This window comes from Dendropsophus ebraccatus, chromosome 2 (assembly GCF_027789765.1).
Source record: "Dendropsophus ebraccatus isolate aDenEbr1 chromosome 2, aDenEbr1.pat, whole genome shotgun sequence".
Taxonomy (NCBI): Eukaryota; Metazoa; Chordata; class Amphibia; order Anura; family Hylidae; genus Dendropsophus; species Dendropsophus ebraccatus.
The window spans coordinates 41,175,609-41,203,366 of record NC_091455.1 but is presented as its reverse complement, the minus strand read 5'-3'; the positions used below and the strand labels follow the sequence as shown (position 1 = coordinate 41,203,366).

The 27,758-nt window shown below is 40.4% G+C and overlaps 1 protein-coding gene across 5 annotated transcripts in view; it reads left to right on the top strand.

The window, feature by feature from the left end:
• The window catches only part of RALYL (RALY RNA binding protein like), a 492,568-nt gene that overhangs the window by 409,121 nt on the left and 55,689 nt on the right, over positions 1 to 27,758 (top strand). For 4 of the 5 annotated variants that reach the window (XM_069957428.1, XM_069957426.1, XM_069957427.1 and 1 more), the window contains one exon: positions 18,067 to 18,114. The exons of the other annotated variant lie outside the window; for it this stretch is intronic. In XM_069957428.1, coding sequence (XP_069813529.1) covers positions 18,067 to 18,114 — 48 coding nt within the window. The remainder of the gene's footprint in view (positions 1 to 18,066; positions 18,115 to 27,758) is intronic. 5 annotated transcript variants of the gene reach the window in all.

Genomic DNA, 27,758 nt, shown 5'->3' with positions numbered 1-27,758 from the left:
CACACAAAAAACACACAAACAGGAGCACAACACCTATCATTGTGAGCGGTGTTGTGCTCCTTAAAGTATGCAGAATCTTTACAGATCGCTGCTTACAGTCTGGCCCCCAAGGGGTTAAGGGAGGATGTATTGCATCCCCCTTAACCCCTTGGGGGCCAGACTGATGTCAGACTGCACCCATCCCAGCAAGGAAGGGGTTAAGTGACCCCCCCTTCCTTGCTGGGAGGGGTGCAGTGCTGGGGAGGGGGTGGGGAGAGCTCTATACTCACCCCGATGTGTCCTCTTCGCTGGTCCGCAGCACAATGAAGTCACTGTGCTGCGGACCCGCTAATTATATGTGCGCTCAGCCGATCAGCCAATCAGCTGAGCGCACATATAATTCTAAATGTTACTTCTAATAATGCTATTGTCACAACATAATTAGAAGAAACATTTGATGTTTTAATTAAAGTAAAGTGATGATTAGTACAGAATGCTCTATTGCCGGCAATATGAATTAACGGCTTATGGAGCTTCCTGTACTAATTAATATTTAATTAATAAAACACATTTTCGTTGAAATAAAATCAGTTTCGTTGTTCAATAATTTAATTTAAATGAATCCATCATTGTGCAATTAAATATACTGTCAAAAAATAAATATATATATAAATATACATTTATTTATATATATATATATTTATTTTAACAGTATATTTAATTGCACAATGATGGATTTGTTAGAATTAAATTATTGAACAATGAAAGGGTCTTTATTACAAAGAAAATGTGTTTTATTAATTCAATATATTAACTATTAGAGGCATCGGCATTACTGCAGAGGATCGCAAACCCCGGTAATAGCAATTCATGTAAACTGTGTTCCCTGCTTTCCCAGATGCATCCAGAGGTGTTTGCATCACTTTCTTAAGATTTTATTTGTTATTTTTAGTTGAACCAGATTTCCAAGTAAATGACCGTATGTTTTCAGCCGCATGTCTATTTTTTCCCACGGCCGTAGTTTCAGCCGCACATTTCCAGCCGCATAAAAAATACAGCCGCACACATACATAGTGTGAACATAGCCTTAAAGTGTACCTATTGTTTGGAAAAACTTTCAACGTCATAGAGATATGTCAAAGGTTTTGATTGGTCCAGGCCTCAGTGTTCAAACCCAAACTGATCGAGAGAAGACCGTGCTAACCACAATTCTCTCCCGACTCTGTGTCACGTGATGAGTTGGACTCCTAATGGAGTCTATGGAGCCCATCTCTTTCACTGACACAGCTGCAGCGCGGTCCTCTCCCCACTGGTACAGGTCTGAGTGTTCAGGACCCATCAAAACTTTTAACATTTATCTAAGACATGTCAAAAGTTTTTTCCAAAAGACAGGTACACTTTAAATGGTAAAATAAAGGAAGGTGTAGAATGAAGTGTAAAACATGTCCCACAAAAAACAAACCGTCATATAGCTAAGTTAAAGGAGAAATAAAAATGTTATAGCTCTTGGAAGACAATAAAGGAAAAATAAGAAAGAAATAATGAATATTGCCTGTGTCCTTAAAGGGTTAACACCACACTTTAAAAAAAAAAAGATGTGTTTCTTTAATACATTATAAATACTAATAAAGAAATGCAACAGCAATCTCCATTATGGTTCTTTTCAAAGCCATTGTATGTATTCAGTTATTCAGTTTACTGAATCCATTAACAGAAAACTTTTCATAGGCTTTTATTTTTTGAACAAAGAATATTTCTATGATTAAATGAAAGGTTAAAAAGAGGGAACACTACACTGTACATACGGGTACTGTTGACACTACAAGTCACAAACGATACTTTTAGATCAAGGGCTATGTACCGATCACAAAAAACAACCCTTTGTCATTGAGGAGACACTACTTCAGTGTTGCTTTAGATATTCTATTCTGCTAAAAATAATGAGAAAAAAAAAACTGAAAAAAAAAGCATTACTTTAAAGGCTAGTCTGTCTTCACAAGTAGATTCTTTTTATTACCCCAAAGCATCTATTAGGAAAAATAGAGCAACTTTGCAATTCATCTGCAGCTTCTATGCAGATCTGTACATCTCTATGGTAAAATACAATAAACACTGTGTAGACTGACCTTACAAGCGTAATTTATATCCTTTGCCCCCTACTGCTTGCTAAGCTACCAAGCGTGGATTTAGTAAATTAAAAGAGGTCTTCAGGAAAACAAAGAAATAGACACTTTTGTGCCTCCCTGCACAGTAAAATAATAAAAGAGTATACCCACCCCTCTCCCTTCCTCACAGCTCCCACTATCACCCCTTCTGGTCCCATGCAATCCCATGTAGGTAGTTTCTAATAACATCCCACTCCCCATCCTGCCAATCAGAGAGCTGACCAAGAAATCACAATGTCACTGAAAGGTACCAGAATGGGGGTGCAACTGGTACCAGCAAATGTGACAGCAAGAGATATGGGTGGAGCCAGAAGGGTAAGTATGCGCTCTTTTATTGTTTTACTGCATGGGGAGGCAGTAAACAAAGTTTTATATATACTTTTTTTTTTTATATATTATTCTGAAAATTCCTTTTTATAATAATAATAATAATAATAATAATACATTTTATTATTGTCTCTAAACTATCATTATAGCTGATTGCAGTATTTTAAGTAATGGAAAAAGTCTGTTTGTCCCTCTGAGAACCCTAACCCTGAGGCCTTATCACTTTTATCCTTATAAAATTTGTTCTTATGTCTGCTTATGTGTGATATATATATACACAGTATATATGAAAGGGCCATTTTGGGAAACGGTGTGTTGTGGCAACACACAGAGGATGAGGAATACAATTATATCGGTCACTTTACTGGTCAATTGTCCAAATCTGATTTTACCAACTTTGCTACCAGTTTTGCTTCAAGGGTAGACTCCTTTAAACTTTATGTTAGTAAGTTAAAGAGATTGTTTGTCGATTTGTTTTAGGTAGAAAAGTTGCCAGGCTAGGCTAGAAAAAAAACGGATAGTCATCTGCCCCTGTTTCCTGCCACCATCTTTTCAATGGTGCCTGGTTCCAACTTTTCCTACTGCCTGGTTGCACTGGTGAATTACCTTAATCCCTTAACGATGGACGATGTACATTTACGCCATCTCATCGCTAGGGAAGTTCAGAGGGGGGCCACACCGCAACCCCACTGATAACAGTCGCGATCCCGACTGTTATCTGCAACCCTGGACCACAGCTATTAGCGGGCATGGTCGATCGCTGCTCCCGCTAATTAAGACCGTTACATGTCAAACTTGACAGCTTCATTTTAAAGTTTTTTATAGCCCTTTTCCTTGAGTCTCGTAGGGGGATCACCCCCCAACACACACATGCGATGCGATCGCGTAGGGGGGATCCCTTCATCTTACCGACTCTGACGTTGATCCCAGCTTGGTGTTCTATTGATCTGGTCTGCAGCAGACCAAACCAATAGAGCACCGATCTAATGGATCGGTGCTGCATTAACATCATAGAGATCAGTGTAGTTATATTAGAAGTCCCCCAGTAGGACTTCTAATTACTGAATAAGTTTTAAAAAATATTAATAAAAAATCCCCTCCCCTAATAAAAGTGAATCACCCCCCTTTTCCCATTTTATAAATAAAAATAAATAAACATATTTGATATCGCTGCATGTGTAATCGGCTGAACTATTAAATTCCCATTCCATCCCAGGTGATTTATTGGCTCATGGATACACTCAGTAGCAACGTTTCAGATCCATCTATAGGATCCTTTTTCAAGCTTGAAAAAGGATCCTATAGATGGATCTGAAACGTTGCTACTGAGTGTATCCATGAGCCAATAAATCACCGTTTTGTTACACGACTTGAGAGTGCTGCAGTCATATCCTTCTTGTGGAATATATATATATGGAATATATATATATATATAGGGAACCTCAAGCACACTCGTCTGAACCCGAGCGTGTGACATTTTATTACCAGTGGCTGAAAAAGTTGAATGCAGCCTTAGGGAGTCCTAGGACTGCATACAACTTCTTCAGCCACCAATTATCCAATGCTGCCCGAGCATGCTTGAGGTTTGCTCATCTATACTGGTCACCTTCAGTCTGGTGGACAGCTACTTTGCTAGCTTTACTTGATAAACTATACTATTGTGGAATTATTTATTGCCTGGGACTGAAATGTTACTCATGCTTGGTGCCGGCTGCTTGCTATCAATATTATGCTTCTTATCCAAGTCTTATTTTTCAGCTGTAATTTTAATTTATCAACCTGTCATTCAGAATAGTGCGAGGTAACATCCGAGTGCTTAAACCCATCACTTGCTCCTGCAACTGTCACGGACAGCCTTTTGCACTTGTCAAATCCAGCACAACTGAACTACAGTGACAGATACAATATTACCAATAAATTGGATAATCAATCATGCATGCGTAAGTCTTGACAGCGATGTCAACAGCACCTGAGACTCTGGGCAATTATTATAGATAAAGGAGCTATTAGTTATCAGCTTTTGAATGAATCAATAGATTTGGTTTCTTCAAGTATAATACTGGAATTCAGAATCATTTAGAAACTTACAGAAGTTTTTGAGACTACGTGTCTTCCTGTGATTTGTATAACAGGATGGCAGGACCAGTATTGGGGAAAGGGGGTGTACATTTCTTTGTTCCACTATCCCTACAAGGATGCCCACTGCTTTGCTTCACTAGAGCCAAACAGAGGAGTACATTGTCCTTAGCACAAGGAGATAGTTGAAACCTATCACACAAAACAAAGTCCAACATAACTCAATGGGTATGTCCGATAAGCCAAGGTAGTATTGGAGGACACAATAGTAAATGGAAAAGGCCAGATCACCTTGCGCACCTTCCTCTGGTGCACGGGCCCACACTTGGCCAGTGAGCAATAACGACTGCTGGATCATCTATTTCTTGTGGTGGAAGATGCATGCTGGAACAATCCCTAATGTGACCAATATGCACTTAGGGCCAGTTCACATGCAGCAAAAGCAGCGGAATAATTCCTGCCTCAGTGTCCCACAGTGTCTAAAGGATGGCTCGCGCGCCTTCACTTCTGTCACATGTCATTCACATATCTATTCTTTCAGCGGAGAGAGGAGGAAGCAGAGGCCTGCAAGCCCTCTTATAGACACAGCCAGGCAGTCGGAGAGTTCCGCCTTGGAATTCCGCTATTTTTGCTCAGTGTGGACTGGCCCTTACAAAGTATAGGATGACCTGCAGCATCCAGAGTTGCAAACAGCAATTTATTGCATTTTGTTCACAGAGTACAGCAACGTTGAAACGGGGGCAAATAAAGTAGCAGGGTCGAAAGTTTTTTGTAGGAGGGGAAAAGGTATGGAAGATACTGAAAAAGTGAGAAGCCAAAAATACCTGGACAGGAAACTCCACAAACATTTCATGACTAGAATCTGTATTCATGAAGGTCTGGGACAGATCGTGATCTCAAACCGGCTAATTTTAGAGGCCTTTCAACAAAGACCGCTGTTCCACTGCCCCAAAAGAGGTCATAAAAATCAACAAAAGGACCAGTCCAACTAATGTGCTGCCTAATGCTCCACGCACATGTTAGGAAAATCTATTCGGATGTATTATCAGGAAATCCAGATAGATTTCCTGACCCATATGGTTCTACTGGGCAAAGACATCCTACAAAATTTTTTCCTGAAAAGTGTCCGTGCCCGAAAAAAGGACCAGAAAATATAGGATTTATCTAATATTTGTCTGGTATTCTGGCGTGGATGATGTCTAGAACCCTATGGGGGCATCGAGAGTTTTGGGCAGCTTTAGAAACTGTCCGGAATTTGGGGTGCACTGTTTGGTAGCCTGGGCCAAGTCCAGCACCAAGGCATGTGCCGCTGGGTGCTGTATCTGGCTCTTTAACTGTATGTGCACTGTACGTGCAAAGGAGCACATACAGTTAAATGCAGTGCTTTGTTTGATAGGGCAAAGTAAAGGCAATGTAGGGCAAAATTCTGGCATACACACATTTATTCACACTTTTCTCCCCATTTTGTCTATCATCATGGGGGCACAGCCTAGAAAGTTTGGCAGTGTGGTCAGGGTTCTTTAGGTTAAAGCTTATACATTATAAATTTGCTCCATGGTATATGACTGTGCTGTATATGAGAAGTGCACATAGCTGAGCCTCATTGCCTTCATACCTTACATATTGCAGCGGGGGTTATTACATTTATTATGCAGTTACAGCATAGTAAAAACAAACCAAATGTAAAAATAATTTAAAGGTATGCTCAGTAAAATAGGCTAATTCTCATATACTGTCTATGCCAGGACTATTACAAATGCCTTCAGCAATCTCCAATGCAAATGGAGTAAAATTAATGGTGGAATATATTAACGGCCAACAGCGGTAATTGCGATACAGTACGCTAATTAAAATTCAAAATAAATGAGCTGAATACACAGTTTAAATTGGATGATTATTGCAGCACATCGCTTATTTTGTGATATGCCCGTGAGCAAAATGTATCTGATTCAATCGTATGAAAAAGAAAGATCTCATATCATTTAATAGCATTTCGGTTTCCTGTCCTCTGAAGAATTGAAAACGTTTTTGAGGATTCTCCTTATTTTTTATATGAAATCACAAGAGATGACATCCCGTGGGCCTTTACAGCCTAGGCTGTTGGTGACTGACCCAGATGCAAACATTACAAGCATCAACCTGACTTCAATCATAGGAACAAGGAACATATGTCTAGAATTATGTTATATCATGGTATATTTCTTTATTTGGATACTTAAAGGGAATTTATTTCATTTGGATACTTGGAACTGGCATACTTAAAGGGAACACCGTCATGCTGCCTGAACCACAGGCTGCATGTAACACTGACAGACTCCGCTATTACAATAACCAATGACTCACTTTGAAAAACTGTCAAATTTTAGAGGAATGATGACACCTATCAAGAACATGGTTCCAAGTCATCAGTGTGGTCCCTGGTGGCTTCTCCTTGCCCCACTGGCTTTGATTCATAGATTTCTTAATAAAGATTGGCGGGGCAGAGAGAACAGAATGAGTCCACAGTGTCCCTGTTTCATGCTGTCTGTGGTTCAGGCAGTATGAAAGTGATAACAGATTCCCATTAAAGACTCTGCAGACCTTTGCCACTATTTTATTCTCATCTCCACTACAATTGTATATGCAAGGTTGTTGTGACTGTTGCCCCATAGTCTCTGACTACAAACAACCTCTACATGTTGTCAGGCCCTGCTCCCCCCCCCCTGTTACCTGTTTGTTTGTTTGTTTTTTTAAAGAAAAGACGATTTTAAGAAACATTGTGATTGGGTTTATTAGGCAGATATGCCATTATCTGCATTCAAAAAGACTTTCCCTAGGTCCCTGCACCCCTCCTCTCTATCATTCACTGCTCATTATCAGGAAATCTCGACTCTTTTACACAGTCGAGCCCTGTGTAACCTATGGAGAGGGGAGGAGGAAGGAGGGAGATTAGTCAGCAGCACAGAGCAGAGAACAAAGTATTACACAGCGGTACCTGTATGAAAGCCGATATTCAGAGGTCAGAGAGGTCACTGCTGACTTCAGAGGAGATAGCCCAGTGATCTTCCTCCACCTCTCCATAAACAACCATGAAGACAGGGGAGAGAGCTTCAAACTGCTTTTTCATGATAAAAATTCATTTTTCGGCTAATAAACCCAATTACAATCGCCTGTACTATTGATTTCTGCAAAAATAAAAAAAATTAAACAACAGTGACACTTGTTATCCAGATTTAGAAAAAAAAAAACATAGCTAGTTTCTTGCCAAAACAGCTCCACCCCTGTCCTCAAATTGTGTATGGTATTGCAATTAAGCTCCATTCACTTCCATGGAACTGTGCTGCAAAACCCGCCCCCCCCCCCCCAAACTGAGGACAAGAATCATACAGTTTCTGTACAAAGCGGAAATATTTTTTTAAGCCTGAACTACCCCTTTTATTTGCGAGTTATTGGGAGGTATTGTGCTACACCAGTGTTTAGTGATGTTATTCATTCTAAATGGTAAAATAATAGAAGGAAAGAAATAATAAATATTAATATTGGTTGAATAGTTTTTTAAAAAAAAGCAGTTATCAGGAGAGAAACATAGTCCTGACAAGTGGTGAAAGCTATGGCCATTACTAATTTAGGCTGCTTAGTCTATAACATTTTATATTTTTTATATATATATTTTTTATATAATTCAGTGATATTGTTATGCAGTGATTTGTTATGTACTGCAGATCGCTGCATATTCCGCTAGTTAATATGCTTTCATGCTTGTATCCCGCTGTTCACACCATTGGATGTATCCCTATGGTTACATATTCATATGATCACAAACTGCATAATGTGTCAAAAAAGTAAAACCATCATTATCACTGTTCAAGAAGGAAGTAAAAAGCCGCACACATCCAAACAGATATTATTACTTTTCAGTTTTTCTACTTGAGTTCCTGGGCGCAGATGTAGCTTTGATTGAGCAATCTCATGTGATCATGATGGATGAGAGCTCAAGGGTACGGTTTAGGATGAATGCTATTTTGTCTTTTTCTATATATTCAATCACGGAGTCACAGGTGCCTGTCAGCAAAGTCATCTGAAGAGATTTTTTTTTTTTTCCGACTTCACAACAATTGCGTGATGGTATACCATATGCCTTGGGTGAAATCCCGGGAGCGTGCAATTAATTGGTTATTGATATATACGGGTGGTGTATTCCTTTGCATGAAGGGGCTCATTGTAAAACATTGATTTTGTTTGGCTCACAGTAGGCGAGGAAAGGGAGGAAGCGAAATGGTTATTTGAAAAGCGCGATCTACTGAAATATGGTGACGTGTTGTCATTGAGGAGCTTGTAAAAGAAAAGGTTACGGACCAGCGTCCCAGTTCAAGATCCAGGCAGTAAAAAATGCAAAGGAACGAAAGAGAAAAACTCTGGCACTCTTCTATAAACGCTGTATATTTATAACAGTGTCTGACAGCTTTATAAATCTACTTTAAAAGTCGAGTCAAAAACTGGGAAAGGAAAGAAGTAACTTTGCACTTAGACTTTCTGACTTTTATTTTACTCTCTCTCTCTCCCACACTCTCTTTGCTCCCACTCTCTTTGCTCTCTATGTGGTAAGGGCTACTAAAGCCTTTAGTTTAGAATTGTACAATAAAAGACGGAATGAAAGTCAAATAAAGGGTTATAAATATTAATGATTAATAAGTATCTATATTACACACAAGAGGGAAATACATTATGAGTCGACTGAATATGTTATCTACTATACTGCATGGCTAAGAGAGTACCTTGGGTTTGGGGATAGTGAAACTTATTTCAAACACCATCCCTTTGGCAAGACTGAAATAACCTTCTAGACCAGTTTTTAGTTCCTTCACAGACTATGCATTCTAGTCATCTTCTTGGAGATGATCGCCCAGGCCTAGACTGACCATCTGCCCTACTGGGCATATTCTTGGTGGACTACTTTTGGTCCTAACATGAACCACCCTTCTGTGTAAGCCCCCATTTATCTAAAATTGCTGCAAAGTCTGGGATATAGGTACTGTCTGAGACTGGGGGATGGATTTGAAGGGTGAAGGAGACTGAGTAAAGAAGAAGGAGGGGGGATTTCTGCAGTTTGTTACTATTTTATGGCAAGTGTTGGCTGGGTGTTTGTTTTTCAGTGAGTTGGTGGATTTTAAAAGCTATCACAGCCATATTAAAGGGATATTCCCCTCAAGTATAACTTTCATATGTTGCTGGCCTTGGTAAGACTAACAATTCCTTACGTTATTATGCATTCAGTCTCCCTCCCCCAGTTCTGAGCTGCTTATGGTGCACCTATTTCTTCCAGAACCCGTCATTTAAGATGCTAATGTTCTTGATTAATCAACTATTTTTAGTTTGAGGACCAAAGTTTCCCTTTTTATAGAAAAAAAAATTAAAGCCAGGATTGCTAGCTCCCAGGGCTTTGCCCTTTGGGCTTCCTTCATCCTTCCTCAACAGCAGTCAGCTACTCCTCGTATACTATGTAAATCAATGGGTGCGTATACAAATGACCCAAGAATCCTGACCCCCATGAATCACAACTACATAGTCATTGTAAGCCTGTGAGCTATCCTATCAAATCTATATTTGCTTAGGATTTTATACATCCTGTATTCTGTTAGAATATTGATTTCTATAGCTTGTCAACAGTGTACTACAGGGAATGTTATAATACTTTTTTACTTTACTGTCCTCATTCAGCATTGTCTGAAGATGCCCTCAGCTCTCCTGTCTGGATCATGTTTCCAGCTACACCCTTTAGCTTGCCATTCTTGTATCTTTTGTCTTCTGCTGGGGTCATTTTTCAGTTTGGGCATGTTGTTCACACAACGTATATTTTCATTGTACAACGGCCGTGATTATTGCGAAAATATACATTACCTGGCCGTCTATGGGATTCCGGCCTGAGTGTATACACATCGTATACACTCCGGCCGGGATCCCTAGGGGCGCCGCAAAAAACTGACATGTCAGTTTTTTGCGGCCGCTATTCAGTGAATAGCAGTCGCAGAAAATCATGTCAGTGCACACTATGGAGCGAGCGGTCACTCGCTTAATAGTGTGCTGTGGGGAGTTCTGATGCGGGCGCATACGGATGCGCATCTGAACTCTGCGGCGCCAAAGATCATCCAGCTGGTACTCCAGTAACAGCCAGGATGATCTTTTCAGAGACGGGACACGGAATGGTCGGTCTCTTATGTTGTGTGAACAAAGCCATATATTGTATTAAGTGGAAGATTGCAGAAAATGTTATATCATAAAGGGATACTCCAGCAAAAAATTTTCTTTCAATTCAACTGGTGTCAGAAAGTTATATAGATTTGTAATCTGCTTCTATTTAAAAAGCTCAAGTCTTCTGGTATGCCCTGCTGTATCTCCTGCAGGAAGTGGTGTATTCTTTCCAGTCTGACACAGTGCTCTCTGCTGCCACCTCTGTCCGTGACAGGAACTTTTCAACGCAGGAGAGGTTTTTTACGGGGATTTGCTGCTGCTCTGGACAGTTCCTGTCACGGACAGAGGTGGCAGTAGAAAGAGCTGTGTCAGGCTGGAAAGAAAACACCACTTCCTGCAGGACATACAGCAGCTTATAAGTACTGGAAGATTTGACAATTACAAATTTACCTACAAAAAACTTTTTGAAACCAATTGATTTGAAAGAGAAAATTTTTTTTGCCAGAGTCCCCCTTTAAGTGCACCACTATGTCCTGTTTATTTCGTAGAAGCAAAAAAATATTTTAAAGCAAAATGAAAAATGCACAAATATGGAAACTAAAATAAATATTGCAGTTTGTCCTCCTTAAAGTGAATGTGTCATATTGCTTAAAGGGGTGTCAATATATTATTACTTGTCCCTTATCCACAGGATAGGGGACAAGTATGAGATCGCTAGTTTGAGTCTAACCTCTGGCCCCTGGAGATCCCTAGAGCTGTTCCCAGCTTTATTTTGAATGGAGTGGCAGGTCAGCGCATGACCCACAGCTCCATTATTTCTCTATAGAGCAAACGCAGAGTCAAGTACAGCGGAGGTGGTAGACAGTTAGTGCTTATGGGCAATGATACTGGTAATTCTTATCACTGCATTATACTGTAGAAAACATCATCCTATCTGGATATAATAGTAGCCATTAAGTATCTGTATGACTCTTAATATAGATGGTGATTAGGATTTCAAATATAGCGATGAAAAACTTTGTTCAATTTCTTTTTTTTAACCGATTAAAATTTTATGCATTTTTCTATTATCAGAATCAATTAAAAAGGCATAAGATCACATAAAGCTGAAGAATAAAACTTAGAAGCGTGGCTAGACATGAATAATATTCAGGAGGATACATAGAAATGAACTGCCTGCACACAGCTTGCTTCGCAGGTTAATTACAGCTATGTGTTACCTTTCATCTGTTTCTATAGCTTTATGTTAAGCTTCCACTGAGGCCAGTCCTGCCCTCCTCTGTTCTCACAATAAAGCAGAGGCAATTTAATCATGTATTAACCCACTGGGCACACTCAATTATAGTCATTTAATACCCAGGGCGATGGTAATATGTAATTCATTTTTCTGAATACAGGTATGTTTGTTGGATAATCATTCTATTATGCAGAAGCCCAGATCCTCAAATTTTGAGTTTACACTTAGTTATGATGATGAAATAACAATAATTATAGATGAAATGCTAAAAGTTAGTAATTAAGGGTGATAATTTAGTAGTCCCTGCAGTAGTGGATTATAATAGGTCTGTTTCGGGCAGTAGCTCGGGGCCCTGAGCTCCTGGGGGGCCCATGACCACCCAAAAAGACTTATACTTTCAGTGGTATATAGTCTTCTGGCGACAGTTCTGCCATGAATTTAAAAAAAAATTGCTGCTTTTTTTACTGCAATTTTGCGCAAATCAGGGCATCATGACATTATCTATCCTGTACTATGGACACTGCGCTAGTTTTGCCATAGTTACAGTGGATTGGGGGGGCCCAAGCTTGGTGAACAGCCCGGGGCCTACGGTAAAGTTAATCCGCCCCTGGGTCCCTGGCTCCCAAAACAATCACAATTCACAACTGAAGGGGACCTATCAACTGGCAAAGCTTTCTACCAAATGTAGTATGTGTACAAAGCTAATTCGGTGAACTAGCACTTACTACATAAGTTAATTGAACTAAATTACCTTCAAAAGAGTCAATCACTAAAGGGGTATTTCCATTGTAACTAATATAGTTATACTTGTAAAACTTATCAAGCCTTGCCTGCTTCTCCTGAAAAGCTGCTCTTTCCCTCCTTTTGTTAACAGTTCATTGTCTAAGTTATCGACCACCGCTCTAAAACAGTAATTTGGCTGGTGTGTGTGTGCATACTGTATATATCTGTAATATAGATAGTTAGATAGATAGATAGATAGATAGATAGATAGATAGATAGATAGATAGATATTTATTATACAGTATATATACACTATGAGAAAAAATGCTTCCCTGGCGTACTTGGTGTACAAGTACACTAGTCTTGATAAATGTACTCCTATATCTCAATCCCTATACATTATAGCTATATATGCACCAGCTAGACCTCTGTTTTTACAGCAGAGTGGTGGTCGTAAACTAGACAACAAGCTGTCAATAATGGAAGGAAAAGTGCGGCCATATCTCGAGTAGGAGTTTGCCAAATGAATGGATTTATAAAAATATTTACCTTGACGAACCCTAAAAGTTCAACTATGTTAGTTGAGATGGAAATAACCCTTTAAATTGAAAAAAAAAAAGCAAAACAACAATGATTCTTTGCAGCACATTACCCTATGTCTCCCCTCCTTTCTGTTTCCAGCCTGTGTGAGCTGTCCTCCAGGGTTTTTCTCTTCTCTGTCTATTTTCTGAGCTGCTGTGCAATCCTAGTTCCTGCTGTTACATATAACAGAGCAGAAAATTAGTCAGACTGTGGACTTAAAGAGTCACTGTCGTAATTTTTTTATTTATTTTTTTTTTTTTGCAGAAAGCAATAGTCCAGGCGATAAAAAAACGTTGTAATCGGGTTTATTAGGCAAATCTTCCATTATCTGCATTAAAAATGCCTTTTCCCAGCCCCCCCCCTCCTCTCCTTTCTGTCATCCACTGCAAAGAATCAGGAAATTGTTACTTGTTGCATCAGACACAACCCTGTCTGTTCTATAGAGAGGGGAGGGGGGAGGGGGGAGTTACCCAGCAGCAGAGAGCTGAGAACAAAGGATTACACAAACACGGAGCTGGTTAACATTCAGAGGTCAGAGAGGTCAGTGCTGACTCTCAGAGAAGATAGCCAGTGATGTATTTGTAGATTAACTCTTTGTTGTCCTGTTTTGGTGCCTCATCTCCCAACACCCCTCCCCTCTCCATAGTAGAACAATGAAGACAGGGTTTGGGAGCTTCAAACTGCTTTTTCATGATAAAAAATTCATTTTTTTGCTAATTAATAAAGTTTCTTAAAATCACCTGGACTATTGATTTCTGCAAAAAAAAAAAATTCACAACAGTGACTCTTTAATCAATTTCTAATTAGCATCTGAATAGTAAGAAGTTTCTAATACAGAATAATTAAAAAGTTGCTTCCTAATTATCAATAAAAAATAAATAAATAAAAGAAAAAGAAAATGTAAAAGTGTCTATAACCTTTCTGATCTAACTTTATTAGCTTTACTGGGGACTGTTGTATATTTACAGTATGTGGCACAGTATGTTCACATTACATAAGAGACCAGCCGTTCCGTGACCTGGCCGGGTCATGGAATGGCCAGTCTCTGCAAAGATCAACCCAGCCGGTACTGCAGTACTGGCCGGATTATCTTTCAGGCCGCAATGTTCTGATGCGGGCACATCAGTGTGCCCGCATCAGAACTCTCATAGCACACAATGAAGCAAGCGGCCGGAGCCGCTTGCTTCATTGTGTGAACTGACAGGTCTTTCTACGGACCCAATTCACTGAATTGCGGCCACAGAAAACTGACATGTTAGTTCTTTTCGGAGCCGCATGGGATCCCAGCCGGAGCGTATACTATGTGTATACGCTCCGGCAGGGATCCCATAGAAGAATAGGCAGTGTTCCACACCGTACAAAGTCAGGGCTTCTTTCCCCTCCAGTTGCTTGCACAGGAGGATCCATTTCCATATTTGTTCTCACTAATATATTGGTATCCTTGTCAAGCATCTGTGTCTGAATGGAAGGATCCTTCTCTCTTTTCTTTCTTTCGTAACCTTGCATTACCACACTCTTGCAACCAACCACTTTGAAACCATCTTCCCCTTCCCGATGCAGATACATACCTAATTAAATCTATGAAAGGATACTCATAAACAGGAATAAGAAGGGCAGCTTAATTAACAAGGAGAAATCTGACTTTGGAAAAGACTGTGGAAGATTTTTTTTTTCTTCTATAATACAAAAGATCAAAAGAGTGGAAAATGTGATCACTTTAATAGGAATATTAATGGCCCATAAAGAACATTATGTAACAACCTGTTAAAGTGGTGCTCAGCATAGGACATTAGGTCGCCACTTGTAGCTGGAGGAAAAGATAATTACTCCTGAACTAAGAGTATGGAACACGTTCATGCAAATCGTCCTAATGTTGCAAAAAACATGAAGGATCTAAAATAGAGCAAATTTATGATTCTGGATTATTATTTTATTTTCTTGTGGAAGCCAAAATGTGTATAATAGTATAGATAGTAATACACAATAATTACAGTATGCAAAAAAGGAGCTAGATAATATGCTAAACCAGATATCACTGCAACCATAACCATGTCCTCTGTAGCATACAGTAAGATCACTACTATCAAAACTCCCCTGCCGATCAGCTGTCTGGTGCCCTAATTACAGTAAGAAGGGAGCCAAACACATTAACCTGTGTAGTGGGATAGGCTTTTAATTTCTTAAAGACTGCATAAGGCTGTTTCCACATATAGAATTCAACCTGAGCATTGAAAAAAAAAAAAAAAAAAAAACATCCTTAGTTCCTCCATCCACAACATCGTTCATTTGACATCCTTTGACTTTCATGTATTAAAGCTGCCATAAAGCGCACTTATGCTGCTGCAAAGTCTGTACAGGCAATACAGAAAGAAGATAATTCCAATTTGCCGATTCCCAGCCTAGAATATAAAAATTAAACAAAAATGCTTTTTCTCTTTCACATGCTGGGATTGTCTCTAGTATACCAGAATGATATGAAATGGGAACATTTATCAGCCTCAGTCTTTATTTTATTTTATTTTTTTTTCAATTCAACATCTTGCTGTGAAAACTGATTTTATGATAAGATTGAAGCAAATTTCAATTTGAAAAGATTTCACAGTCATTCAATGTACTGTAAACATTAATTTTCTTTTAATAAATCGATTGTTTCCAATGTCAATAACTATTAGTTTAGGAAGTGGAAAACGTCATTGACTTTTTTATACTTTTTCATATAATAAATACTTTTGTGAGGCTTGCATTATGTATTTATGAGTAACAAAAGTTAAAGGAAAACTATATGTAGGTTTCTGCATACAAACCTACTTCCCGGTAGCCACTTACTTCCACTTCTGAAGTCCTGCGGTTTAGGTGAAATTCAGTCATATAAAAACATGCAAGTTAACTTGTTAGGAGCACTGGTGGGTGTTCTTCGGTGCCCAGAGCACCATTTGGCCTGCCAGCCGACTCAGTTGCTCATACCTACCTATGCATATGCTTAAGCAGGTAGGTTGGAATATGTATCAGGAGGTGTGAGCATTTAAGCCGGCGGCTGGGCAGAACAGTGCTCTGGGGGGTTGAGGATCACCCCCATTGCTCCTAATGAGTGTATTTGCATATTTTATAGCTTTGAATTTCACCAAAACTGTGGGACTTACAGGTATCAGAGGACCGGCGTTGGTAAGAAGAAGTAAGAGCCTATTAACAGGTTTGTATGCATGAACCTACGAGTTTTCCATTAAAGAGTACCTGTCATGAAAAAAAAGGCCTCTTGCTGCCATAACGTCGCATTGTACTGGGTACACAATAAACTTCAGAGTTTTCATAGCAACAAGAGATGATGTAGGACTTTTTAAATTTCTAATACATTGGCCTGATACTTTTTGGATTGTAGACTACCAGCATGCATTTACCACTATGAAGTTTCTAGGATCATTGGTGCTGTTGGACTCTTGTGATGTGAGTGTTCAAACCACAACCAATCAGGAGAACAAGCAGGGAGAAGTCTTAGTGTAGAGTATTCTCTCCCAGATCTGTGTTATACAACAACCTCATATTGTAAATCCATGAGGCCAACCAGGTTGGAAAATGACAGAAAGCTGGGGGTAAACACGCCTCGCCCAAACTTTTACCGACTTTTTCTCCTGATTAGTCATGGTCTGAACACTCAAATCCCGAATAATCAAAACTTTTGACATATCTTTTCCGCCGGCTTATAGCCATGCAGCAGACTCATATTGGCCACAAGAAGCATGCATCTCTCAATAAATCTGATGTTGGACACAAGGGTTGACATATAACTAAGAACGATATACAATAAATTCCCCCATTGTTCTGATCAGTGTAGCTCAGCATTTCTCAATCTAGGTTGTAGGAGTTAATGACCTATCTAAGTGGACAGTTGGGATAGAAGTAATACACGTTTAATTTATATTTTTATTTTGGCACCATGCCCAGGTAGCCATGTTCTCACTGGTGAGGTTCCAGTAGAAAACATCTGAGTATCCATTTACTCAAATTATTCATTACAGATAAATATAACTTTGTTGACCACCTCTATCTACTGTTTCTCCTTGTAGATTGTAAGCTCAACTGGGCAAGGCTATCCTCTCCTCATATGTCTTATGGTAGTCATTAAGCTGATATACTGTACTTTATTATTAAATGAACAACATTGGCTGTTTGACGTTATATAAGTGTATATTTTACTAATGACATTAGGGCCAGCGAGCCTCCCATAGACTGCCTGTATGACACGGAGGCTGGCGGTATTCAGCCAGTTTTACTCCGCATGAAATGGCCCTTACCGTATACTGGGACTATATCAAGGGCAATAATAATAAAAAATAAATAATAATAATAATAATAATAATAATAATGGGAACAATAGGTGAAAAGTTATACTTTCCTGAGTTTTTTCAGAATTTATATTCCTGCCTGCATGTGGTTAAAACACTTACTAAACCTTGCCGCATTATGCATATGTATCTAGGAGAAGAACGCAACCACAATTAATATTCAGCCCCGGCTTACAATTGATACAATATGCAAATTATTTGTTGTCCTCTATAAATGTTTTTCTATGCTGCCTGAAAGGTCTATCATTACATGGTGTTCTATAGCCATAATAGTAAAGTAGTTTGATGTGACATTGTAGACGGATGCGAAATTACCATACTTAACTAATCTTATGTGCACTTCCAGAAAATGGGCTGAAAATGATGCCTTTCAGTATGGAGCTAAATTGCAACGTTCATTCAGCAGACATCAATGAATGTAATTATTTTAGGCACCAGATCATTATTGTTCTTTGTTTTCTTTCCACAGCACTTATGAGTTTGATTATGATTACTACCGAGAGGATTTCTACAATCGGTATGTGCAGTTTTTATTACTTTTTAATGATATATATAAATACATATATATCTACACCAGGGGTCTCAAACTCGCAGCCCTCCAGCTGTTGAAAAACTACAATTCCCATCATGCCTGGACAGCCAAAGCGAAGCAAAGCGAAGCTTTGGCTGTCCAGGCATGGTGGGAATTGTAGTTTTGCAACAGCTCGAGGGCCGCGAGTTTGAAACTCCTGATCTACACAAAGTAAATATATTCCAAATTAATGTTGAGCTCCTTTCCCACATAGACAATATCCTTCCCATTTATTGTAAAAACAAAAAACATATGGCCAATCTTTGCCTAAACCATTGGTGGCCAAATAATAGATTGTGAACTAATGGTAAAGAGCAGCGGTGTACAGTAGCTACAATAAAGGCACATCACGCCACTGCTAAGCCATTGGATTCCTGCCCTTTCAGTCTCATTTGTGGCCGGAGTCAGAATTGCCCATACAGTTATGAGACTCCATGAGTCCGAACTACTCCTCTGGTAAAGAGTGTGTGGTCAAGGGAGGATACTACTGTAAATTAAAAAATATATATTCTGGGTTTGAAAGACTTAAAAGAACTTTGGGCAAATACAATATGGAGTTAGTTGAGTAATATTTCCTCAACATGGTCATTCTTCTTTCAGCACTGGACTGGAAAAATTGATTTGATGGGTGGGAATGGAAATGGAATGGAATACAAAGTAGACTCTTCATTAGAAAACTAGTAAACGTCAAGAAATGTTTGAGTAAAATATATGGTCCAGAAGAGTAACACTTTAGATTTCATGAATTTCAAGGTGGTTGGGGGGGGGAGGGGGGTTTTTTTGAACTTTCATCTTCTTAACAATCAGGTGCTATTCACATATGTGTTGTCATTTCCATTGTTCTGCTCTGCCTTGTAACAAAATCAGATAAACTTGAAAAAAGGAACAAGAGAAGAGGTCAAAGCCTGTGAGGGTTAACCTTATAATAGCTGTGCAAGTGAACAAGTACATTTGAGTTGTTTCGCAAGAACCGGTGTGCTATTGCACTTCTCCACAGACTGTAACTTACCGTGGAGCGGGAGGGCGAGAAAGGACCTGGAAAATAATCAAATATACCTTCACTTAATGACTCAGTCACCCTTAGTGGGAAGAAACTCCAGTCCCTCCGTTACGTGACTCCTTTAGAATCAATGGAACCCTTTCATAGAGGGGCTAGGGTTTCCTCCCACTAAGGGGGGGTCAGCCCGCCTCCACTGCTTCTGCCTGGGCCTGGTGGTACAGTCACTTTAAAGAAAGATATTTTATTATGTTCCTAGCCTGGTTTTGTCTTCCTCCATCATGGCAGTTTACTGTCTATAGGGAAGAATCATAGAGCACATATTTTTTTCAAGGAGTCTTCTCTGTCCATTGGCACTGGTCTCAGGGCAGTTAACAATTATGTATTGGAAAACAATAAACGTGACATTGATACTCTTATACCTACAGTATATTTGTGTTATTTTACCCTCCATGGGCCTGATGTTCGTTGCACACCCTGTTTATGGTCCATAAAAGAAATGCAAGTGAGCTTTTGGAGACAGTATTGTGATATGTTGTTTAGCAATTAATAACAAGAAAATTACTATTTCTTTTGTAAAATCCACTTTGAGGCTATGTTCGCACAACATATTTTGTATGACAAAAATAGTCGTTGTTTGCAATTAAAACAACGACCATTCTTGTCATATAAAAATAGCTATTGTTCGCCACTAAGTATAACGACCATTGTTCATGCACTGTGTGAACATGGTCTGATTTTTGTAACAACCAATTATAATACGATTGTTTGCGTATAACAAAATATAAAGGTTTTTTGAACCAAAGAAAACCCTTATGGCCTCTTTCAGTGTACCTGACTTAAAAAGATTTTATCAGTCTGAGGCTATGTTCACACTACGTAAAAGTAAGGCCGGGCCCTACTTTGTACGGTGTGGAACACAGCCTGTTCCTCTATGGGATCCCGGCCGTAGCATATACACATAGTATATGCTCCGGCCAGGATCCTATGCGGCGCCGCAAAGAACTGACATGTCAGTTTTCTGCGGCCGTAATTGAGTGAATTGCGGCCGTAGAAACCTATGTGAGTTCACACAATGAAGCGAGCGGCTCCGGCCACTTTCTCCGGCCACTTGCTTCATTGTATGCTATGGGAAGTTCTGATTCTGTCTTGGAATAAACGTTGCTGCATTGCTCAAGAAAGAACATAAAGAGTCGTATGTTCTCAACATGTCTTAAGAGCAGAATGACGAAAATAACTGTGAGACCAGATGCAGTATCTGCTGGACTCTAATGGTGCATAATAGACCTCACTGACAATAATGGGGTCCATGAGGTTTCTAGCATGATGTCTGGCATATTACCAGCTCGGCAGGCTACGCTATTTTGTCTGACAATTTTGACAGAATCTTTTATTAAGGCTTCTAACTAAAAACAGAAACCTTCAGGCCCAACAAATATCATGCTACAGCGAGATCTGATGAAGAGAAATGGTAAACTAAGTTTAATGTGGATAATGGTAATGTTATGCACCTGGGCCTGGTGTTTAGATTCTTTTGACTATTGGATGCAAGCACTGTTGTAGCTTATGTAACAGTGTCTGGGTGATTTACCTAACCTGGGTCCAGTAGTGCAGAGTCTTCCGCCTTTGTTGGTGTACCTGATGGTATGTTCGCTTTAATTTAGCAAACTTGCCTCCTTCTCCTGATATGTTGCTTTTTCCCTCTCATTGTTGTCTAGGTTACCAACCACAACTCTGCTCTTAAAACAGTGGTCTGTTTTTCTTTTTTTTGTAAACATATTTATATACTGTATATTATCAGTATACTGTATATACACTATTGTTCTATAGATCTACATTAAAGGTACGTTCACAAGTACCGACTCGCAGCGGAAATCTCGCTGCGAGTTTAGCAGCGAGATCCGGGTCCTGGCAGGTCTCTATCAATACATACTTGCAGCGGTATGAAAAACCACTGTGAGTATGTAGTGCAGCCACCTCCTTAACCCCTTCGGCTTCCGCACTGTCTGTTTATACATTACCTCTTTCCTTGCTTCACGGGGTCCCGGCGTCCTGCTCTGCCATCCAGCCAATCAGTGTGTTTCCCAGCGGCAGCCACAGTAGGAAGCCGGGACCCCCTGAAGCAAGGAGAGAGGTAATGTACAAACAGACAGTGCGGGAGCCGAAGGGGTTAAGGGGGTGGCTGCATTACATACTCACAGCGGTCTAAAAGACAGCTGCGAGTATGTATTGACAGAGACCTGCCAGGACCTTGACTCATAGCGGATCTCGCTGCAAAACTCGTGTGAACGTACCCTTAAGCTATATAAACACCAGCCAGACCACTGCTTTTACAGAAGAGTAAACCTAGACAACCTAAGACAACCAGTAAACATAGACAAGCGGTAACCTAGACAATGAGCTGTCAACAAGATCAGCATATGAGGAGAAGGAGGCAAGTTCGCTAAATAACATATATATATATTTTTAAATGTTTAGCTTGTCGGGCCTAGGGCCGTAATACATTGATGGGCATAGTGCACAGCCCTCAAGAGTGCCCCCCTCCTCTTCCCTTTCGGCGCACCCCCTCCACCCCAGGGTTATCAGAATCGGAGCTCCTTACACAGTATAATGTACTGAATTTGCCCCCACACTGTATTAAGAGCCCCAATACATACAGTAGTTACATTATAACACTATTTCCACCATACAGTGATTACATATTACATGAAAACCGCACTGAACAAAACAGAAAGATATCACCAATGATACCATTACATAATATCGTCACACCATGACCCCCATCACTACAAGCCTGTAACAGAATGCAGTTACCTCCAGTGACTCACAGGGGGCGTCTTCTCAGAATCAGAATCTGTCACCTTTTCTTTTTCGCTCCATCCAGCGTGGGCCACCATTATGTCTCCCCCGGCTGTGAATCCTCTTTTCAGAATCTGCCAGACAAATATTTCAGGCTCCAACACATACAGTAGTTAGTTCCCTTGTACCCCTATATAGTAGTTACACCCCTCTGTGTCCCTATATAGTAGTTACGCCCCTCTGTGCCCCCATAGTTTTAAGGTGTCCCTGTGGTATATAGACCCCTGTGTGCTCCCCCAGTTATATACAGCCCTCCTGTGCGCTCCCCCAGTAGTATATAGAACCCCTGTGCACTCTTCCCAGTAGTATATAGAACCCCTGTGCACTCTCCCCAGTAGTATATAGCCCCCTGTGCACTCCCTAAACAGTATAAAGCTGTGAATCCTCTCTCCAGAATCTGCCAGACAAATATTTCAAGCTCCAACACATACAGTAGTTAGTTCCCTTGTACCTCTATATAGTAGTTACACTCCTCTGTACCCCTATATAGTAGTTACACCCCTCTGTGCCCATATATAGTAGTTACACCCCTCTGTGCCCCCATAGTTTTAAGGTCTCCCTGTGGTAAATAGACCCCTGTGTGCTCCCCCAGTTATATACAGCCTTCCTGTGCGCTCCCCCAGTAGTATATAGCCACCCTGTGCACTCTACCCAGTAGTATATAGCCCCCTGTGCACTCTGCCCAGTAGTATATAGCCCCTTTGTGCACTCCCCAGTAGTATATAGCCCATCTGTGCTCTCTCCCCCTATAGTATATATCCCACTGTGCGCTCCCTCAACAGTATATAGCCCCCCTGTGCGCTCCCTCAACAGTATATAGTCCCCCTGTGCGCTCCCTCAACAGTATATAGTCCCCCTGTGTGCTCCCTCAACAGTATATAGCCCCCTGTGCGCTCCCTCAACAGTATATAGCCCCCTGTGCGCTCCCTCAACAGTATATAGCCCCCCTGTGCTCTACCCCAATAGTATATAGCTCCCTTGTGCTCTTCCCCAATAGTATATAGCCCCCCCTGTGCTCTCCCTCAATAGTATATAGCCCCCCTGTGTGCCCCCTCAACAGTATATAGCCCCCCATGTGCTCCCTCAATAGTATATAGCCCCCTGTGTGCTCCCTCAACAGTATATAGCCCCCTGTGTGCTCCCTCAACAGTATATAGCCCCCCATGTGCTCCCTCAATAGTATATAGCCCCCCTGTGCTCTCCCTCCAATAGTATATAGAGCCCCCCTCCCCCTCCCTCCCATATAACATAAAAAAAACACTTTTACTCGCCTGGGTCCACGCGTTCCTCTTCTCTTCACTCTTGTGGCCGCACTTCAGCGGTCACAAGAGGCCGCTCTCATCTTACCCTGGCGCCGGCGTTCCACTGACGTCGGGCGCCGACACCAGGAAGTGCGGCCACAAGAGTGACTGACAGGGAGAGAGTCAATGGCTCTCTCTCTGTCAGTACTGCTGCTGAAGGTAGATATGAGCGCTCGTTACGAGCGCTCATAGCTACAATGTACAGCACACCAGCGGGCGAGGGGGGCCCTGCAGGGGGCGCCATGGATGGGTAAGTAGATTACCCATCCATGGTGCTCCCCACTGACAGGCCGGCGGCCAGAGCCCTGTGCGACCGCGCTGGTCGCACATAGCAACGGCTGGCCTGCTCGGGGTTGGGCCCTTCAGCTCTGCAGAATATGCAGCCAAAACAATATTTTAAGTGAAAATATAATGTACTGTGGAAATATTTGTATCTTTTATCCAAGTAAATAAACCATTGGTGACATTTCTGTTTCTTTTTTTATACCATCTTTTATTATATGTCTTATCTTGTCCCGAAATTGTAAGCTACGTTACATTCCCCCCACATAGACCATACTACGCCTATTTTTTGTCTCACTATTTATGACCTAATAGGTCATCGACAAAAGTTTTGAGAGAAAACCCCCTTTAAAGAGTACCTGTCATGAACAACAACTTTTGACTTGTCATTAGGCATGTCAAAAGTCATTGATCACAGTGGGTCTCATTGCTGAGACCCACCATGATCAAGAGATAGAGAGACAGCGCGGAAGCTGTGCCATTCACTCCCCATCCAGCCACTAATTCTAACAATATAGCCTCATAGATATTGTCGGAATTGGCCATTATGGAGATTCAGCCAGGGAGTGGATTATGCCCGGTTATACATCCTGATCACAGAAGGTCTTAGCAGTGAAACCCACTGTGATCAGATGACATGTCAAAAGTTGATTTTCATGAGAGGTACTCTTTAAGGAATCAAAATTAAACTTATTTTATCTGAATGTGAGGTTGTAAAGTTTATGTTTTTGCTATATGTAAAGTTAATGTGAGGTTGTAAAGTTTATGTTTTTGCTATATGTAAAGTTAATAGTGTATAGTTCTATTCTATACAGATTACTAGCTATTATTGTAGTTCATTATATTCTTTTGTCACCTGAATAAAGAAAAGTACTAAAGCAGGGGGCTCAAAATCTGTTTAGATAATCAATAAGCAATTTTATGACAACTGTATAATGAAATTTGTAGGGATTTTTCTTCACACGTAAAACACATTTGTTGTTTTTAAAAAAATATATATTAGAAAGATTAATTTAAGTTCTGTTCATTTACAATTATTGTTGTTCCTAATTCGTTGGATCTGAACGATAGATGTAGATGTCCTAACTTCACACATTTGGTATCTCTTCGGATAATTCTTTAGCGTTTGGAGACTAGAAAACGAAGCTGTTTAGGGAATGCGTTTTCACATGATGAAGATATTATTTTGCAGTACTCCTACAGCAAGCCCCGCTATTCACACAATGCAGTACACAGTGGGGGCACCATTAAAGAGTAGAAGTGATTATGTTTTCTAAAGTGGTTTTCCAAATTTCCTAAAAATTACATGCAGTTTCTACAGAGAAGAGGTAATTGCCCATGACTAAGAGCACAAGGATGCCTTCTTTTATCTTTTGAGACTTCATTTTTGTTTTCAAGTCCTCCAGCAAACATACTACTTGTCTCTGACCTCAAGTTACTCTTCAAGCTATTATCCCCCCCCCTTTATTTCTGACTTTTTTTTACTGCCCCTTTCCTTCAACAGTTCTCATATATAAAATATTTCATTTGTTTCCTGAAACGGTATAGTAACTTTGTTTCATTGATCTGTTTTTGCGCTTTACAATAAAACGATAAAAATCACTTCAAAGTGGCTCAATGTGTTAAAATAAACATTTTTGTTATACTTACTTTTAAGGCAGTTGGCAACAATATTTCCTCTAAAGGCTTGGCAGCTGGGTAATGTTTTATCATAGAAGGGCAGTCACATATGGTTTTTCTGATGCGGTAATTGGCCATGTGATTTTTACAGGTGAAACATGTAAAATACTGTAAATGTGCTTTACCTAAAAAAAAATAAAAAAAAACTCCATATGAATATATCCTTAATAGAGATGAGTGTAACTTTAGCATGTTCGAGACCAGTCGATTGGCAATAGAATACAGGGGGCTGAAGAAGTTAGATGCAGGCCTAGGGAATCCAGAAATCCACGTTTTCCCTAACTCCCTAGGGCTGCATCCACCTTCTTAAGTCACCTGTATTCAACTGCCGAACGATAGAGATGAACGAACATTGGAAAATCTTAGGTTCTATAGAACTCGAACCTTGTCGAACCTGCCATATTTGATTCCCGGTGCCTTCCTGGTCCGTGGGAAAAGAGGAGACAGCCCGGGTACCACCTGGAATTACCTATTACCTAGGCTGAATCCCGGAATTCCAGGCGGTACCAGGGCTGTCTCCTCCTTCCCCACGGACCAGGAAGGCATGGGGAATCAAATGTGGAAGGTTCAACAAGGTTCGAGTTCTATAGAACCTAAGATTTTCCGATGTTCGATCATCTCTACCGAACGATTGGGCCCCAACATGATTGGACCCGAGCATGCACTCTTCTCTAATCCTTACTATTATATAAGGCACATAAAGAAATTAAGTGATTTGCCTCAGGTTTATGAAATGAGGCACAAAGCATTGCAAATGAGGACCTACTGTATAAAGGACTACAATGGTTATGTGCCATAAAGGTTCTCCAGTGTTACATTATTTTTTATAAAATGTTCAGGAAGGTGTGGGTTAAGTAAAGCCTCCTTTACTTCGCTTGCTCTCTGACTGTCCTCAGGCCTTTCCTCCTGTTTCCGTAGGGTGCTTTTTTAAGGTCTATAGGTGATGGCCCACTCAGGAAATCAGTGGCTGAGGTTGGATTCTAGGAACAGCTAGGGGTAGTTAGGAAGGGGGATTAGTAGGGATTTTAGAAAAAGGAGTTTAACCCACCCCTATTAAGTCCCTTGGGGAAGACTCATCAAACGATTGCCCCTAGCAACCATTTAGATTCCACCTTTCATTTTCCAAAGAGTCTGTGAGAAATGAAAAGTGGAATCTGATTGGTTGCTAGGGGCAACTGAGACAGTTCACTTCACACTATGTTTGATAAATCTCCCCCCTTGTGTTTCCAACCCCAGGTTGAAACCCCATTTTGTATCTATTATGTAGGATCACTTTATACAAAGGTAAGATAGTTTGACTGTTAAAGGGGTTATCTAGACAGCAGGAAAGGTTCTATCTCTTCTGTTTTCCAGCACTCCACTTCATCCACCTCCACTTCTGCGCTGGTACATCTGCAGATGATAGGGGGTTGGGTGCATGCTGTAGGCAGCGATCAATAGCTGCCCAATGTTACTGATGTTGGGGTGACTTCAGGCAGCTATAAGAGATTACGTGCCGGTGTGGTTTCACCCTGCCCACAGTGCCAACAGCGCCCACAATGTGCTCCCACCCCCCAATCATCTGCAAAAGTTATCAGCACAGACGGGCAGACAGAGGAAGTGGAGCACCGGAAAGCACAAAAGGTAGGACCTTTTCTGCCCTCTGGATAACCCCTTGAAGAAACCATGTTTTTATTTGTTGTAGATCATAGACCTAAAAGTGCCTTGAGTTACTTTCTTGTATACATGGAAAAGTTCAACTGCTGCCACCCCTCCAAAAAAGTTCCGAAATCAATTCTTTTGCAGAAGATTTCTAGCTTTACTGTCAGAATAAAACGACACGTCTTGTGCTTGAACTGAGCATTTCCTCAGGTTAAATTACTCTGTACATGAGGTAGTATCTGGTAGTAGAAAAAGTAATTCTTCACAGTGGACACCTAAGTCTACTGCTCGAAAGAAGAAGTAAGCCATCAGTCATCCTGCAATTGCTCAAGTGATAAGGACCAGCTCTTTAAAAGGCTGAGACACATTTTGAAAGGTTTTCTTCCAATAGATCATATGCAGCAGTGACTGATCCACAGATATAACTTGCAGAGCAATGATTTTTCCCATGCTATAAAGAGAAATTAATGGCCACCTTAGAAGGTCTGCTACTGAATTTAAACACAGATGATCAAATTCTTCATATTCAATCACAATCACATTAAAATTCAATAGTATGTTTAGTGACTATATTCATTCACACTTACTCTTCACTAATGAAAGTTTCCCAAGGCTTCGCCTAGATCTGCTTGGTTGCAACTCATTTGAACCCATATGACATAAACTCAATATGACATTAATATATTTAAAGGATGGGCAATTAAATTCTGCGAAATATGAGAATCCTGGTGTACCCACCTAAGCACCCACATGATTCCAGACATACTGATACTATGATTATGACTTGTTGCCTAACAGCCTAAATCTAGCAACCGGCTGCTGTATTTAAT